This window comes from Poecilia reticulata, chromosome 4 (genome assembly GCF_904066995.2).
Source record: "Poecilia reticulata chromosome 4, P_reticulata-male-v2, whole genome shotgun sequence".
In the NCBI taxonomy this organism is placed as follows: domain Eukaryota; kingdom Metazoa; phylum Chordata; class Actinopteri; order Cyprinodontiformes; family Poeciliidae; genus Poecilia; species Poecilia reticulata.
Genome location: NC_088833.1, coordinates 4,542,058 through 4,560,848, shown reverse-complemented (window position 1 = coordinate 4,560,848; position 18,791 = coordinate 4,542,058). Strand labels below are relative to the sequence as shown.

The 18,791-nt window shown below is 36.2% G+C and overlaps 1 protein-coding gene across 3 annotated transcripts in view; it reads right to left on the bottom strand.

Moving 5' to 3' along the window:
• The window catches only part of LOC103463086 (glypican-5-like), a 69,843-nt gene that overhangs the window by 25,310 nt on the left and 25,742 nt on the right, over nucleotides 1–18,791 (bottom strand). For 2 of the 3 annotated variants that reach the window (XM_008406222.3, XM_008406221.3), the window contains exons 5-8: nucleotides 17,524–17,684; nucleotides 16,958–17,017; nucleotides 16,617–16,739; nucleotides 4,430–4,550 (exon numbers count right to left, since the gene is read on the bottom strand). In XM_008406222.3, the coding sequence (XP_008404444.2) occupies nucleotides 4,430–4,550; nucleotides 16,617–16,739; nucleotides 16,958–17,017; nucleotides 17,524–17,684 (465 nt within the window). Of the gene's footprint in view, nucleotides 1–2,088; nucleotides 2,404–4,429; nucleotides 4,551–16,616; nucleotides 16,740–16,957; nucleotides 17,018–17,523; nucleotides 17,685–18,791 lie in introns of those variants that run through there. The other variant, XM_081606044.1, reaches the window with a different exon arrangement.

Sequence of the window (18,791 nt, the reverse complement as noted above, 5' to 3'; positions counted from 1 at the left end):
TTTTGGTGGTGGTGGGGGGCGTCCTGATCCACACTCCACACCAGTAGGTGGCGGTAATGCACACCATTAAGTTGCTTGCCAACCGCCATTAAAACAAAAAGAAGAAGAAGAAGAAAAGCCTCTTTCTAACAGGAAACAATCGCATCGTTTAAACTGCATTTTCAGATATTTTATTGAGCCGCATTCAAATGAACCGTGTCTTTAATTTGATTTTTGTAAATCGCTGAGGATGTTTGACCTACATTGTCAACATTAACGCACAACTCCAGCATGAATCTGGGTTTACAGAAGCTAAATAAATTATTTACCAGGAGATCGAAGCTCGTAGAAATAACATGGGTTAGCTTGTTGTTAGCGATAGCATCGTTATCGTAGGCTAATTGCGTAAAATAGCATTACAGCTGCTTTTGATCCTAAATGTTTGTATTCTCCAGGGTTTGAAAGCTTTCTTCTGACTCCTGTATAATATGAGGAGCTCCAGATAGTTACTCATGTCGATCGCCTCTACACGATTACAGGAGAAATCCACTTCCTGACCCCCGTCTGAATCATCCAGCAACTGCAAGATAACGCAAAAGAAAGAAATAATCCTCCATGTCCCCTAAGAAAACACCCTTTCAAGGTGTAAAAGTTATTTTCAGTCCCATTTTGTGGCCCGTTACAACAAACAAAACCGAACTTTTCTCATTTTTCCTGAAAAAAGAAAACCGTAATGCTTCACACAAGAATATTTACATAAGATTAAATGCTCTCCAAAACAAAAACGACCACTTGCATCGATTTAATGAGCCCTAGAAATCTCATACATAAATGATTATGTGGTGCGTGTGTAGTGTGCATTTCTGTGTTTATGGCAAAACCGCTGCAAACCACACATGCACCCTGAGTGCTGACTTAGCAGAAACATGCGTTAAATGCAGCATGATTAATGGACCGAGCAACAAGATTAGAGGGAAAACAGGAAGAGCTTCAAAAGCAGAGGAAAGAGGCTCAGCCTACACCGACCCATCGTTTTCAATTACAGTCCTAAACATGTTCGACGGGAAAATAATCCTCCTATTAATAACATTGATCACTTTTATAACTCCCTGATCAATTCCTCTGCTCTGAAGTTGAGCTGAATGTGTTAAGTTGAAGACCTGAACGACATTCAGGAGACAGAAAGTGAATCGGTTCTGACCTGGAACTGATAACTTATCACAGTTATCTTTATAATGACTGATAGCAGCAAATATAACAAGCTTAACGTTTAAGGTGACATTGCCTTATCGTTTTTCATAAATGCATCCAATTACAACAGGACATAAGCACAAATTTAGATAAAGCCAACAGAATAAATATTGAGAATCAAAGTGAGGAGTTATTAAATGTCATATTATTTCATGTACCGTCTGACTTTCATTTTAAAGCCAAACTTTATCATTTTATTGTAACTTTCTGTTCTCATATTCAAGCATTTTGTCATTCAATTTGTTTATTTTAGTAATAAACCAACATAAAATTTAATTTCTGAACCTTCTGTCTCATGAAATGCAATAATATCGTTAAGGATTATTGAATACAATTTATCAGCAGTGCTGCACACATTGATATTGTGATAGCAATTTATCAAATTAAACTCTATCAAAGAACATCAGTGCATCATTCTGACAGTTTTTCCCCAAAAAGATTGCACTATATTACAATAAATTTAAAATATATATATAAAAAAGTAAGTATTTTCTGTTATAAAATTCACTTATTTGTAAATAAAATAAATTCAAATAAAGAATGTATTTATTAACTTAAATACAAAGATGCAGAGAACCCAAATTGCATCTTAAATGTACACATTTTTTTATGGCAGGTGACCAGATTTAAAACAAAGGCTACCAACGTCACATTTGAAACATCTTTCATGCATCTGCTGATTTTATTCTACCTGAGATCAGAAATTCATCGTATTTTTTATACAACAAATATCTAAAACTGCAGCTGATATTTGTGAGTCTGCAGATCTGGAGACATTTCAGCCGATGCATCTGCTGTGTTTGCAGATCTGCCCTCAAAAGCAGCTGCAAAAAAATAAAATAAAAAGAAGAGAAACTCCAGAACAGGAAACAAAGCTGCAGATTCATACTCCGGGATTTTCTGCTGGTTGAAACTCATTTCTCATTGAGCATCGATTGACAGCTCGCCTCATGCCAATCAGGCGTAACATTATGATCACCTGCCAGACGTTACCAAGACGCCGCCGACGTGCCGAGGCTCAGATCCGACTCCGGTCCTGAAGGTTTGTTGCTTCGGCATCTGGCGCCGAGACGCCAGCAGCATTTCCTTTAACTCCTGCAGGCTGTGAGGTGGGGCCTCTATTGATCGGACTAGTTTGTTCAGCACATCACAGACACTCAACCGGACCAAGATCTGGGGAATTTGACAACATCTCAAATGTATTGATGTGCCCTTTAAACTTTTCCTGAACCATATCTGCTTTGTGGACAGATTGCAGCGCTGAGAGAGGTTGCAACCCTCAGAGAATATTCCCTCCAGGAGCCGATGAACCTGCTGCCATGCTTCGGCTGGAGATTTGTCTCAAACCAACTTTCTTATTGATCCCAGCAGCAGACAGCCTAAAGCATCACCCTGCCTCCACTGGCTGCACTGCAAAAACACAAAATCTAACCAAAAATGGTCTAATTTGCACTGCAAATATTTTAGCACACTTCAAGCAAAACAAACCAACTTAAAAGTAACTTTTCAGCAAGATATAGAGGCTTGTTTTGTGTAAATAATTACCTAATACTGATGAAAAAGTATTTGTTCTGCTGGCAGATAAATTAACTTATAACATGAGAAATATGTCTTGTTATAAATAATCTGTCAGTGAAATAAGAACATCTTCATCAATATTACTGACTTAAAACAAGTCTTCTTATCTTAATAAAAAGTTACTTGTCTTATTTCAAGTGTACTGAGATATTTGCAGTAAAATACTTGGTAAGATTTGGTGTGAAGTTTCCAGTGCAAATATTTTAGTACCTTAGAAATAAGCAGCAGGTTGAGCGGGCCGTGTCCGCCCCGGCCTCAATGCTCCTCATTTTATTTTATTTTATTTTCTGGTCAGCTTTCTATTACTCCTATCTCGATTTAACACACAAAGTCTCCTGCTCTTCCCGTGTCTGTGGCCTCTGTCCCTTTTTCAGCTGTTATAAACGTCAAATTCGCCGTTACAATGTCATAAACATAGATTTAAAAAAAGTTATATTTCCATTGGCTGATTTATCTTGCTGAAAAGTTTTGTCTTATTCAAAGAATGCTAAGATATTTACACTAGGAAGTGGACACAAATACTTGGTAAAATTCAGTGTTTCTGCAGTGAGGATAATTCAGCCGAGTTAAATCAACGCTGTGATTTGGTTCGTCTCAGAATCGGCGCTAATTTAACCCTTTCAGTTGTTTTAACAAGAAAGAAAATCTTTATTTGGAGACAAAAAAAACAAGTAGTCCATAAAAAAAAAATGTAAAAATAGAACAAATCATCAAATAAAAGAAGGACGCAGCCGTCATAAAGCAGACAAGCAATTATTCCAATGTTTAAAAAAGGTATTGGAAAAAGAAGTTGAGAAGCTTCAACTATTTAAAGTGTTAATTATTTATGCCAGAATTTGCAAAAATAGGATGTAAAAAAAAAAAAGTCAGGTTCTTTCTCCATACACTGCAAAAACACAAAATCTTACCAAATATTACCGTCTAGTTTATAGTGCAAATGTTTTGTTTTACACATGAAATAAAACAAAACTAACTTACAAGTAACTTTTCAGCTAAATATAGGAACTTGTTTTACATAAATAATACTTTTAATTAAAAAAAAAGTACTGGCAGATTATTTCACTCAACATGGGAAAAATGTTTTCTTAAATAAAATAATCTGCCAGTGAACTAGAACCTTTTCTTCAAACAATATTAATAAATTATTTACTTAAAAGAAGCTCCTACATTTTGCTGCAAACTTACTTGTAAGTTAGTTTTGTTTTATTTCCAATGTAAGAAGACAACTAGACAGAAATACTTGGTAAGATTTAGTGTGTATAAAGAACCAGACAACTTTTTCATTCTTGGGTTTTTTACATTCTATTCTTTCAAATTCTGCCATAAACGATCAATCACAATATTGACGAATGTAATAAGATACTTGGACTAGAAAGAACACAAAGCAGTTTTTGTATTTTTCCAGTGTATTCAGGTTTTCCTCTTCATTTCTGTTTGTCTTTCAAATCCTGGCATAAATAATCAATCATTAGTGTGACTCATTGTGACTGATACATGGGTTCACATGACGCCATGATTCATCTGTGCAGCTAATATTATAATTACACCATAGAGTGCAAAGGTGGAAATGCAGAAATCAGCTTTAATATGAGAGTAAAATCTGATTTCGGTGTCGTTTTACCTGCGTTAGCCGCTCCAGCCTTTGCTTCACCTCCTTCAGGGCAGGATCTGTGTGGCGTATAGACGTCTCTGGATTCTCCTTCTGGGCTTTCAAAGTGCTGCCAACAACGTGACCTGCATAACTACACACACACACACACACACACACACACACACACACACACACACACACACACACACACACACACAGTTTGAGATAAACATGCACGTCTTCCTGCTACAGTTTAGCTGTGCATGTGTTGCTTCACTGCCCCGGTTCTAACACACTCATGAAGCACATGACGATTCACTTTATGCACAAAATATACAACTTGTTCCATCACATCAAACACAGTTTCTGGAAACTTGCACCAGCCATTACTGCAACCGCTGATTTTCTCCTCCTGGCTTTTGATCTGAAGCTTTAATTTGAAGGCAACTCTGTTTTCCTGAAATGGAACAATTCACATGACGGAGGCTTGTGGAGAGGAATGCAGGTATCAACACAGACGGTTTTCTCTAGAAAGTTCATGTAGGAACATTGAAGCCGCTGCTATGAACGGATGAGTCACACTCACATGCAGGGCAGCAGACTAATCCTTTTCTCACAAGTCGAATTGTGAGGATGGATGTGTTTGCTAAACTCTGTTAGCTGTAAAATGACTCACGGATTAAATTATCCAGGAGGAGAAACCATAAAAAATGTATGTATTGTGAGAATTTAGTTCATCTATCATGTGCAGAACTCCGACAGCTTTAATGTGTTGCTAATGTTGATCCAAAGGCACAATCCAAACCATGCGCTAGAGTTCTGTTTAGGACTTAAATTTAATCAACTTGTAGTCCTATTTTTACCTCCCAGATGATAAGATTCACATCAAAAACACAAAATCTTACCAAGTACTTTTTGTGTAGTTTCTAGTGCAAATATCTTATGATGCACCAAACACGTTTTGACCGTCAGGCGCGTCTGGTTTGCGTTTATTTATAGCGTCAAGCGCTGCGCGATTTGAAGCGTTGGACGCATCAAGCGCATCTGATGCTGAAGTTGAAAAATCTGAACTTTCGCCGCTCAACGCAGAGCATCAACCAGCCCGTAGTGGTGCATTTTGCAGCATGATCTCAGAGAAAAACAAATAAATGGTGGATAAACTAATTGTCACTGTTTGCTCTCGTCCTATAGTCAACGTCCTAATCAAATCATGACTGCAGAGACAGGAAAAGAAAGGACCTTGATTGGAAGACGACAAGTTATAACTTTTACTACTTGAAAATATTCCCCCACATCTCAGCTACCCAAATCCATCCAGCAAAAACGTTGAGTCACAGTAAATAAACGTTAAACAAACGTATTTATTAGACGAAAGACGCAGCAGACGCAGGTGGAAGAGGTCGAAGGTCACGTATGAAAAGGAGTCTCTTCTCAACGTCCACACAGAGCGATTTTGACGCACAAAACGCGTTTGGTGTGAACGCACCACGAGTTCACTCACAATAAGACTAAACTAACTTACAGGTAACTTTTCACCTGATAATAATTAAATAATTTCTTAGTATTGATGAAAAACGTATAAGTTCTACTGTCGTATCATTTCATTATAACATGGGAAAATAACCTTACGAGTTACGAGTGAAATAACCTGCCAATGAAATTAGTACTTTTTCATCAACAGTAAGGAATTACTGACTTAATAATTTCTCCTATATCTTTCTGAAAAATGACTTGTAATTCAGTTTTGTGTTTTTTAAGTGTACTGAGACGTTTGCAATAGAAACTAGACCAAAATTAATTGGTAAGATTTAGTTTTTACAGTGTCACAATTATAGTTGCTCATTTTGATTAATGCTCCGATTGTAGAAATGGATAAATTAAAACGAAAAGCTATTTTCTGGTAGCTTTGTTGTCACTTATTCAGATCCAAATACATCCTAATTACCTAAATGGCATGTTCCCCTGTCTTTCCCATTTTGAATAGATGCCTGGTTTTGTAGTATTTACATCCCAAAGAGACAAAAAGGAACTGATTAATAATTGAAAGTTCATAAATACTGTAATTAAACATTATTTAAAAGTAAAACCTGTTACAAATAGATTCCAGCCCAATTATTTTTGGCATTGCTTTTTAGTAAATACATAAAAGATCTTATGATTTTCTAAGGTTTTTACATTGGGGAGTGTTTTAATTTTAATTCTGTAGAAAATTTTATTATAAATTATGTTTTTGCATCACTGAATAAATTTACTACAATTAAACTTATGTATTTATCTAAAAAATATAATTCTGTGAGAATGCGTTACCCAGATAAAAGGATAATCTATTTTAATATTTGTGAAGATTGGTTCATTTTCAAAGTAAAATTAAAGTTACAGTTAATATTTGCTTCTTTTAAGGTTTAAAATTTTCCAAAACAAAATTATTTTACTCTACATTATTCATTCAATGTGACGGTTTTACATAAATACAAATTCTAGTGGGTATCTGTGTTTGATAAAGAATCGCCTGAGAGAGTAAATTTCTTAATTTCCTGTCATTTTTTATCATCTTGCAGGCTGATGCCTCATCCTCGCATCATTTCGCCTCTGTAGGTTGTCGGGGTGGGTGGATCAAAAGAGAGAAAGACGGAGTGAGTGAGAAGCAACAGAGGAGAAGTTCATGAGTCACATTATTTCTTCTTCCAAACCAGCTTTGCTCGCTAATACAATCAGCCACCAACTCGGTAACCACACAGTCCACGCCCTGCAATACACAAACACGATCTGGCTATGGCAACAAGGGGATTGTGGGAACTAGCGGCTGCATCTGATGCCAAAAGATGCTGCAATGTTGAGGACCGGGTCCTGCTGGTCTGGGATCAGACAGAAACTTCACCCAGCACCGAAAGCCTTTAATTAACTCTCAGATTCTCGGTTTACAAAGATCGTGTTTCTCAGCGAAGGTCTCGTTTCCAAATCAGACAAAGTGTTAATGTTCTGAGTCCAGCTTTGCCTGACAGCTGCCTACCACACTTTGGGTCACCAGAGATTAATATTATTATGCATTTGAGCGAGTTTGTTCCAGAATAGCTCTGAGCCAACGTCTCGCATATCAAATCTAAATCTGAAAACGGATAAAACTGAAAACTCTCATGGGAAAATTAGACACAAGTTGGAGACATAACAGCAGGCAGCGGCTCAAAAACGCAACAAAGCAGCATGAATACATGCAGATAAAGCTCCGCTTGCAGTCAAAATATTGCCTGAACAGTAGCTGGAAGTCATAATTTCATCACTTTATGGTAATTATTGTTTCCCCAGTGAAAGGAAAATCGGTAAAGGACAATAACTGTCAGATCTGATCATGTTGTCAATAGGAGAAACTATTGATTTATGCCAATGCAAATTAAGCCTATATATGAATAAACAGAAATAGTTTTTCCTTCATGCACTATAAAGTGTTAATTCTGGAGAAAAGGAGATAAAATACCAACAAGCTGGACTTTAGTGGGTCAAAATTATAATTAAAGACTAACTACAAATGTTTTCTAAATTTTTTATAGGAATAAATTAGCTTGTTTGGAGTTTACATGTTTCTTATCATTGAGACCAAATATTATTTATATCTTTTGACCAAACTACTTCTCTCCAGAAGGAATTTGGCTTTTTCTTACAAATTTAAGTAAAAATTAATCCTGATTTCTGTCTAAATATGTCAAACAATTGACAGAACTGGCTTATATTTAATCTCTGAGTCTTAAACATTACATGTTTAACATTTTTATTAAAGTTTAAAACTAATATGACGTTCATTCCCAAGCTGAGTGTGTGTAATTTGTTTCTTTGCTAAAAGAGGCGGAAAGATTATAAAAGCTTTTTCTTTTTAGAAATTACTTTATTCAAGGTCTATTTTTGCAGCTCATCCTTCGACACTGACGCAGTCAAATAAAGAAGCTAAAAACTTGGAGTTTGTATGAAAGATGTAGTTTAAATTGTTTATTTTTCACACAAGATTTGTTGCTTAATAATTAAGCTTTTTGATATTTTTTTTTCCTCTGCAGATTAAAGATGTTTATTGAAGCTCATTCCCATAATCTCAGATAAAAACATATAATATTGCTGTAATACATGAAACCTGACATAATCAGACACAACCCTTATATGTAAATTGCAAAGTAAACAAAAAGGATTCATTTTCAACAACGTCACCATGGAAACTGCTTTCATGGCCTGCACAGAGATATCAAAGAAAAGCAAAAGACCAGGAGGTGTATCCTTGATCATCTCTGCTTACGGAGTCATTTAAGTTCTGCATTTCAGTGCAGCACTGGGAAGAAAGGAAAACAGGAAATGATGTGCAGCAGAGCGATCCCACATAATAACAGGATGCACGGCTACATGTGAACGTATTAACATGTGTCATGAAAGGCAGGCCCCCACCAGGGGAGACTGTAAAACCGATGACAGCGGAAGGGGGAGAAAAAAGCAGGAAGGAAGGCAGAAGAGAAGAAAAAATAAAAGAATGAATAAGAGATCTATTAAAAACCATATTTCTTCTCCTCAGGGAAAATCCCAGGATTCCTGAGGCTCCAGCAGATTCCAGGGATGAGCTTCAGCCTCCCGCCCACAAACACTGAAGTATTTATTTAGGTTTTCTTTAATCCTCATTAAACTTCAGAATGCGTCTGTGTTTATTAGCCGTAACTAACACACACAGACACGCACACACACACACACACACACACACACACACACACACACACACAGACTTGTATTTCCCGAAACGTGAGGACTTAGTTTTGCGAGTGACTAGGTGGTTACACGTGGGGACACAACTTTCTAAATGAGCTAAAGACTCTGTTTTAGGTTTGGATTTTTTTAGGGACATTGGAACATGAAATAACATCTTTAACATAAATATTTTATAAAATTTAGAAAATCAAAAATCTGTCAGGTTTTTGGGTGCACATGGACACACACACACATACACCCACAAACACGCACACACACACACACACAGCTGAGGTGAGTTTCAAGACACACTAAAACATTTCAGCCGCATTTAGTTGTGTCTACCATCTTCTATTCTGCAAGTCAAATAAATTTAGCAAGTTTTAGATTTTGAACCTGAATGTGTGAGTTTGTGAAAGATTTTTGTCAAACCTCCTATTGTTTAATGAACTTGAGTTTTTAAGTTTGCACCTAAAAAAAACTGAAAGAAGAAAAAGACCAGAGTGGGAACTATTTCCCAGAATGCTTAGCGGCATGTTTTTGTACCCAGAGATGGACGTGCGTTACATTGATCTGACTCGTGTGTTATTAAGGAAAATGTTTATTTTAATGTCCTGTTTACACTAAAATTAATTGTCAGATCAGAAATTCTGTCCATACAGTTTGAAACAAGAATTTGAATTATTCTACAGTAAAATAAGTCGTTATTTTAACTTAATATTGTGAGTTGAAAATAATAAAAGTCACAATTCAAAATTAATTAACTTAAAAAACATCGTTTGGACAACTTCTCTCTTGTTAAATCAACTTCATGAACTTTAATTTCTGAGTTAAAACCAAAACAGTTTCCTTGTTGACTTAAATTGTATTTTTACGGCATCAGGTGGACTTTTATTTTCTTCAGATGTTTTAAAGTGTATGACTTTGAAACTACAGAAAGAGACAAACCTTTTTTTATTTTTTCTGCTTTGAGTTTGGTTTCATAAATGCAGACGTAATGAAGCAGCTTTTTGATGTAGAGCAGAAAAAGACCCAAGACTGCAGTTTTTCAGCAAGACATTTGTCAGCAGACGAACATCAAAGGGTTATTATGTTCCATAACAAGGCAACCAGCCGGCTTAATTGTGAAAAACGCAATGGTGAGTATTTTAATTTTCTCCTCTAATGACTCTCAGAGCTCAGCGGCTAATGGAGCCCAAAGGCCCGAAGGTGGAGGCAGCAGAAAGTCTACAAATTAGATCCTTGTAATCAGGTAGCGAGAGGAAAACAACTTCAGCATCACTTATTTTTACAAGTCGCTGCAAAAAGTGCAGCGGTGTAGAAAAGTAACCGTTTCTTTTTTTTTTTTTTTACATCACATAACGAGGTTCCGTTTTACATTTAAATGTTAATTTCCCAGAGAGAAACAAGAAGGAGGTTTCTCATTCGGTGACCTTTTTAATACCGAGGCAAACGCAGCAAATGGAAATGAGTGTGATATATCATTCTAATGCGATTAACGATGTCGTTTTCTTTAATGTTGTAGATCTTTAGGAAACAGCTGCAGATAAAATGCAAAACAATCAAAGCAGTAAAATACCGATGCTACACCGGATTCGCTTCTGTGCAAGAAAATATCTTAAACTGCGCTGATTATAGTTTATAGATATGAACGTTACAGATGATGATTTACGCTGTATTGATTATCAATCCCAAGTTTTTGCCAGATAAGAGATTATGGAAATTGCAACAGAGAAATGCATTTATTTTGCTATGACTATGCATCATGTTATTGCAAAATCAATGATTAATGAAGTAGAGGGCCTTGAGCATTGATAGTGAAAGGCTAATGAGGGGTGAGGCTCAGTGGGTTAGACCCACATCACTAATTTCTCAGACTTTTCAACAGATATGAGCGAGTTACATAAACACACATTGGCTGGATCAGAGCAAATGCTTTTAAAGACGTCAAGTGTAAAGGAGTTTTTCTGTGCGTGTCATCGCATTTTAGTTATCTCAAATACAACAAATAATTTAACCAACATATAGTCACTATGAACATTTTAAACTGCGGTGTTATGTATGTTAACTCCAGTTGTTATAAAAATGCAAGATACATCAAATAAGACTTAAAAGACATTTAACTTTGTAAATAAATGCTTTGAAATTGGGCTTCCGTCTCTTTAAAAACTTTTGCTATTTCTGAAGCTTCAAACTCGAGGCCTGTGGGCCAAATCTGGCCCGCTGTAGCTTTTCATGTGGCCCTCTAGGTTCTAGACTAAACACTAAGTGTGCTTAAATATCATGTTATCAAATCAATGCAGTTCTTATCTGTTTACTGCCAGATTATGTCAATAAGTCCCTGGAGATTCTTGAGAAGTATTGTGGAAATCCAAGCAAAATCAACAAACTTAGATTTGCTACAATGCTAACATGTTTAGCAGCGTTGCTCTGAGAAGAAGCTCATATAATTAAATATTTGAACTAGAAACTGGAACAAAATACTTGGTAAGATTTTATCTAACAAGCGTTTACAAATGTAGGGGTGTCTTAACTTACTTCTAGCTAACAGTTGTATTTTTTTTACAGAAAAACGTGATTTTCTTTAAACTATGGATAACGAGGAAACTAGAAAAAGTTGGGGACAAAAGAAAGCAAAGTACCACACTGTGAAACACATGCTGTCTCTCTGAGTAGACAAATGAAAAAACTCTTTTGAAAGTAGATGTTTTAAAAAAAAGAACAACTCCTGAATATCATTATCACAGCTGATAAGCTAAAGCTGAATAATAAGCTTTAAAGAAAACAAATACAGCAAGAGTTGTTTATTTTAACTTCATATGAGAATATGTCGTATCAAAAGCCTTTTCTTCTGCTCCCTGGAGCGAACAGGAACCTGTCAGGCCTTTAAATGGGCTTTTTGGGCAGATTACAGATGGAAGGGCTACTGGGTGTTTGACACCAAATGATAATACTGCAGCGGCTGTGCCACAGCGAGATGCGACTGTGAGTGACATTTAATAAGATCCGGACAGCGGCAGACATAAATCACCCGTCTGACAACGCTGCGTTGCCGCAGCCGTCGGATTCTTCAAGGCTGCCGGTGGCAACGAACACAGACATCCATCCCTGACTCCTGCATGTGTCTCATCCACTCTGAGCGTTTTAAAGTGTTTGACACAAACACGGATTTACAGAAAAGAAGAGAAAATAACAAAATTTAGTCATTTCAGCATCTCTGCTATTTAACTTCACACACATGCATCCATGAACCTTTTTATTTTTATACAACATTACAAACATCTGAAGCACGCACCTGAGCTTCTATTTGGTTTGAAGAGTTCCTGGAGACTTGGCTTCACATTTTATATTCTCTAAGTTCATCTCCAAACCCAGAACTGAATTTTATGATCATTTACACATGTTCCTCTTTAAGCAGACATTCCTAAAATATGATGAAATCTTGTTTTGCATAAAGATAAATGTAGAATTGGGTGTGGCAGATATTTAGGCGAAAACGACAAACTCGGTTTGGGATGCTGGTGCGACACTGCCCCCTTCTGGAAGCAGGAAGCTATCACAATAGAAAATGAGAGAAGTCTCACTTCAAATGTTTAAATTTAAGTTATGCCCCTGGTAAGCACCTATATACATGTACTTTCAGCAATCAAAGGAGCAGTTTGTGCCAATAATTATTGAGCAGCATATGAATCAGTTTCGATATTTCATTTTGTTACATTTTAAAAAAAAACAGATAATTATTTCACGTTTGCAAAATGATATCCCGTCTACATTGTCTTATCTTTTGGGGGATAAATAATCTTCAATAAAAAAAAAAGAAAAGAAATAAAAATACTATATTTCTGTCTCAATATTTGGTATTACTCATAAAGTTTCAATTAGGGTGTGTAATTCCTGAAGAATAATCCAAAAGATGTTCTATAAAATCTCCACATTTTGGTTCTTGATGACCTAAATACTGAGTTTATTTACATGTTAAAAATTATTATATAATGGAAACTCTTTCTCTATTGATGTGTGTCACTGTTTTAACCAATAATGAGCTACTAATACCGAATAAATATGCTCTGTAATGTGATGGAAAAACATTTAAAAGGTCCTTTAAGGTTTAGTTTTTTTGGCTTATCTGAAATTTATACTGTTTCCCCTAGAAGACCAATATGCAGGACTTAGAAAAAGCTTAATTCAATACAAATTTACAGCATAAATATTTCAAATACAAAACATAAACAGAGTCTTTGCTGATTCATTTCACTCTACGTGACTTGGCTTTGTGTATTTTTATTTTCCACTGCAAGGATCGACTGTTTATTGCAGCAGCGCCATAAAAAAACCCGCTGTTAGACACTAAATTCAGGAAAGTTAAGAAACTTTCCATCTGCATTAAAATGTTTTGACATCCTTTCATATTAAAAAAGGCTCCACAAATTAGACCATCAATAAATATATGGGGCTTCTAGAGTTTTCTTTCTGTTATCTAAAAAATGTGTTTAAATTGGATCCAAATGTGAGGAAATTATGTAAGATTTTTCAGCACGTCCATAAAAACCTGAAAATCTGCTGCAGCCTGACTTAGCAGCTAATCAAAGTATGTATACTAAACAATCAGATATGTAGAAAGGCCAACCTGAAGCAGTATTGACTTTAAGCTACAAAGCTTTGAAATGAAAGGTAGATTTTATGAAGCGAGTATTGAAAATGTCTGTGCAGAGACTTTATAAAATACTTCAGAGAAGTGAATTTTTATGCCATTAGCCTTTCAAGCGTCGAGTCTCTTTGATCAGTTTGGTTTTTACTCAAGCCTTCAGCTGTTTTGATGTTAAAAGAAGAGAAAAACAAACACAACCCAAGTTAAATTCCTCTCAGTTTCTTGCTTCAGTTTTGCATTTTGAAAGTTATAAACCCAGATTTTGGTAGCAACTTTTATCTTCTCTGCTCTCACAACTGCAACACTTCGAATTTAAGAACTGTGGAGTTTTTACTTTATTTTTCTGACATACAAAACCAAAACAGCCCGGCCAACACGGTGGATAAACGTCGCAGACCGGAGATAAAGCAACGCCATGTCAGCAACATGAGCAACCAAATTGGAATCACAGCAATTCCACTGAAAATTCAGAAATATTTTACTGATCCCAAAGGGAAATGACGTATTATTACAGCTTCTCCAATGTTGATCAGCTGCTGCCTGTTGTAAAACACCCTGTTGCTATGGTTACGCATCACAACAAAACAGCAAAGTGTGAGAAATATTGCTGTCCAAACTACACACAAATAAGCAGTTGTCCAAAAAAAAAATATATATATATATATAAATAAATAAATAAATAATCTTTTAGAAAACTAAAATAAATAAAAATCTCAACCAAAGTGCAGAGCTGCTCCTGCTCTTCAACAAAGAGTCTCCAAACTCCAGCAAGAGGCAAAATCTGAACAGTCTCCTCCTGAAGTGACTCAGAGTTGCCTCAGTGTTGGTGAGGGGGCAGCGAACGGCTCCCACTTTTTCTGCAATAGGAAAAAGTTAGAGCCGAGGTACTTAGCTTTCCCAATTATATGGTGTCTAAAATATCTGAGAAAATACTGATGATCATGAATGAACATCCAGCAGAGGCCTCTCAGCCGGTCTGTGGTCTGGAAGAAAAGGCAACGTCTTCTCTTCTCCTCCATCATCCAGTCTCAGACTTTCTCATCATTTACTGCCATCCAGTGTTTTTTCTCACGTACAGATACTCTCACCAACGCAGACATTTGTAAGTGAAGTGGGTCAGAGGGCGGTGGAGATGAATGGAGGCCTGAATAGACGGACGGAGAGATGAATGGATGGTGGGATGAATGAATCAGTGGGTGGATGGATGGACGAAGGAGAAGAAGATGTAAAGAGGTCAAAGAGGCTCAGACTGGCTGCAGTCCAACTCCAGCCAAAACCGACGTCTCTTCTAGTCCTTTGAGTGGAACAAGAAAGAACACGACGACAGACAATTACTGAAGCTAAATCTGCTAAACATCAAAAAACGCTCAGAGCAACGGGACGTTCAGTTTCTGTCAGTGGATTGTGAAGGAAACAATCTCTGCTAAAACTTTGTAGCTTAATGTAATCTCCAATACTTAATAAAGCTTTAAGAAACGTGTCTCTTCATTTACAGAAAGAAATAGAAGTTAGTTTGTTTAGCTCCATCCATTCATTTTCCAGACCCATTTGGTTGTGAAGTATTGGTACCAACATTCAGTCATCATTGGGCAAAAACTCATGCAGAGAGGATTTGAAGCTCATGCTCAAAGGTGACAATAATAACTGTGTCGTCTTGCACGCCAGCATGTTTAGTGTCTCATAATTTATCTAAGATTTTATTATTAAATTCCACCAAGAGACAAAAACAGGCACATTGTGCCGTTTTATAGCTTAATCAAGTAACTATGTTACCTCAGTTGTTATAAAATTGCAAGATATATCAATGTAACTTTGATTTTAAATTGGGTCTCTGTCTCTTTAAAAATTCCTGCTCTTTCTGAAACTCCGCCTTCAAGAAGTCATCACAATATGGTTCCTGTATTAACCCGTTAGCAACATTTTTACCAGCATTTCACTGAGAAGCAGCTCCTATAATGAGTTCAGCAGAGTTTCAGCTCCACCAGGTGTTTGCTAAATGTGGCTGGCTAGTCTGAAGGAGCTGAGTGGGGGCGGGGCTGCAGTTTAAAGGCGGAGCTACATCCACCCAGGCGTTTTGCACAGCTGTCTGGTTGCCATGGGAGATTAAAGGATTTCTCAAACATGCATGAAAGAATCAGAGCAACACTCCAGTATATTTTTGCTAAACATTATAACATGACGTAAAGCTCAAAAAATGTGATTTTATATAACCCTGCCCCTTTAAAGGACAGGGATACGTGTGTAGTGTGTGTGTGTTGCTCCAAGAAGTTGCCATGGTGGGGGGTAAAAGGGTTGTTAAGGTTAGAGAGTTCATTTTCAGAGTCTTTCTCATGGTGATTACATTGGCAGCTTAAACTGGTAACAGGACAAATGGTCATACACACTCACACACTCACACACACACACAAAATACAGCTTAGAACACACTGTCCTGCACACTTGTCATACATGCAAAATGGACAATTAACATTCCTCTCCAACAACCTATTAGGAGTCATCTTTTTTGTGCAAAAATGTCATTTTATGGATTTTTTTTAATGGGAATTTTGTCATTTAGATACTAAGAATAACTGAATTTTCCACAAACATGTTGGAATTACCCAACATAAAAATCTGTAAATTGGTAAATACGTGAATAAGGAATTTTGAACATGCAGGAGTCTAATACATGCAAGTATCCATGTGGATACTGACTTTGCAAAAAGCATCACTTTGTTTACTCAAGCAAAAATCTGAAAATGTTGCTAAATCTGTGCTTACCTTGCATTTATTTACAAATACGTGAGATGTGGGAGAATGCAGTTAGAAAAATAGCGACAGATGCTTAAAACAAAAGACAGAATACAACCAACGTACCTTTCTACAACATCTTCACCACTCCAGCATGTGTGCTGCTCAACCTCCATTTCACTTTCACAAAGCATCTCAGGCAGCTCAGACAAAAACCACTGGTACCGCTGGATGGAGATCTCAAATTCCCTTAAAGAAAAATTACATTTTGGAACAAAATCATGCAGACAACGATGATCAGTTTGACAAATCTAATCCAGTTTATCTAACAGACTTGACTGAACATATTTAACCAAAAGAAGAACTAAACTACTAGATTAAAAACAAAAACAGCTAAAGAAGCTAGCTAAAAAAAAACTTTTAAAAAGTTACAAATGTGATCACTTATCTAAACATTAACACCTTACCTTGATAGTTTTTTCAGGCTCCGACTTTTGTCTCCTTTCGCACCTTTAAGAGGGAATGACCTGCAGTGAAGAAAAGGAACAATTCAGAACAAAATATTTCATGTCTTTCATCTAGTATTAAGTTCCCTGAAACATTTTCCCAAGTTACTCCCCTGAAATAAATAATCTAGATGGTTTTTTTTGTTGTTGTTGTTTTATATTTTTGCTTTTTCAGAAATAAAAACCTGAAATATGACTTACATTTCTATTCTCCTAAATAAACTACATACAGTGTAACCAATACTCTCTAGGAGTTGCCAACTGTGACTGTTTTAATTTTGGCATAATTATAAATTACCTATGAAGGCATTAGAGATTTATTAGAGAACAGAGGTAAACAAACAGCATCATAAATACCAGACAGGAACACACCAGACAGCAATATGTGTGAATGTAGATTTTTATTAGTAGAAATATCACATATTATTACATAAAAGCTCAAGAGAATTCATTAAAATGTGTGGAAGTAGTCTAAAGAAGTTTAAAAGTGTATTTAATGCTTTAGGGAGGTGCTGGACGTAACTTACTTCTGGGGATGCGACTGCAAATGGCGATGAGGTGAAGCAGGCAGAGTTACCGCCGACGTCTTCGAGGTGAGTAGCGTTGCCCGGGTTACAGGATGCATTTGGGACGACTTCGTATCCATAAGCATGAAACCAGGTTCCTGCGGCCCACAAACCTTCTCTACCTGCAGAGGAGCAGACAGTTTGCATGGGGAGAGCTGATCTATCTTCAAGAAGAAAAAAACAACTGTTTCTAAAAATCTTTTCAATTAAAAAAAAATTAACAAATAAGAAATAACATGTACCAACTTGCCACTGCTTTTTCAGATTATAATTTTTGTCTGTTAAATTAGGTTTAACTTGAATATTTCTTCTTTTTTTATCTTTGCCTGCTTTCCATGTGCAGTTTTATAAAAGTTATCACCAATTTTCTTTTAAGATACATACTATAAGAAGAAACTGTAAAACCAAAGGCTTGTCTATGCGAGTCTAGAGCAGAAAATCCAAAGCAACAAAAATTAGCTTCATAAAAAAGTGTAAATGTTAGAAATGAATTAGCCAAAGTTACTATTAATCTGAAAGAAAATCGTCATCACCTGAAGAGAATTACTAATTGTTTTAATTCAATTAAAAACCTTGTCATCTTTTCAAAAGCATACATTTTTACATTAAACAAAAGTTTCCTCTTTTATATATATATTTTTTTTTGTTTATTGAATTCAAAGCCGAATAATAGTCAGATTCCTTATTATTTGCACAAACCTAACGAACAGACATGTTTCTGATATCATCAAGTCAATACCTAGCATTATGTTAGCATTTCAGTCATAAAAGTGTGCACTTACGGGTATTAGGCTATTTCAGCTATCCACAGGGAAAACATTTAAACCCCATTTGGCAGATATTTGAACCCAGAATCTTCGCGCTGCAATGCAACAGCAGCTGTGCGCAAAACTTTGCCATTATTCCGCTAATGTCTAAAAAAATATATAAAACAATTTCAGAGCGTGAACGTTTTTAAATGGAACGTTGTGGTGGTTATATTTACCAATTAAAATCACACGTTGATAAGTGTATTCAGGCGATAAATCATTAAAAAACTAAGCCGCGCCACGATATTCCAACTACTTCCTGTCGTTTTCTTCTTCGTGGGTTACGCTAGTGGCAACATCCAGTTCTGCGAAATAAACCATTTCAAAACGGCCAAAAAATATATATATATTTTTTTCCTAAATTGCAGTGTTTCTATGAAGCAAATTTATTTTCGTTATTTCATTTTGCGCAGTTATATG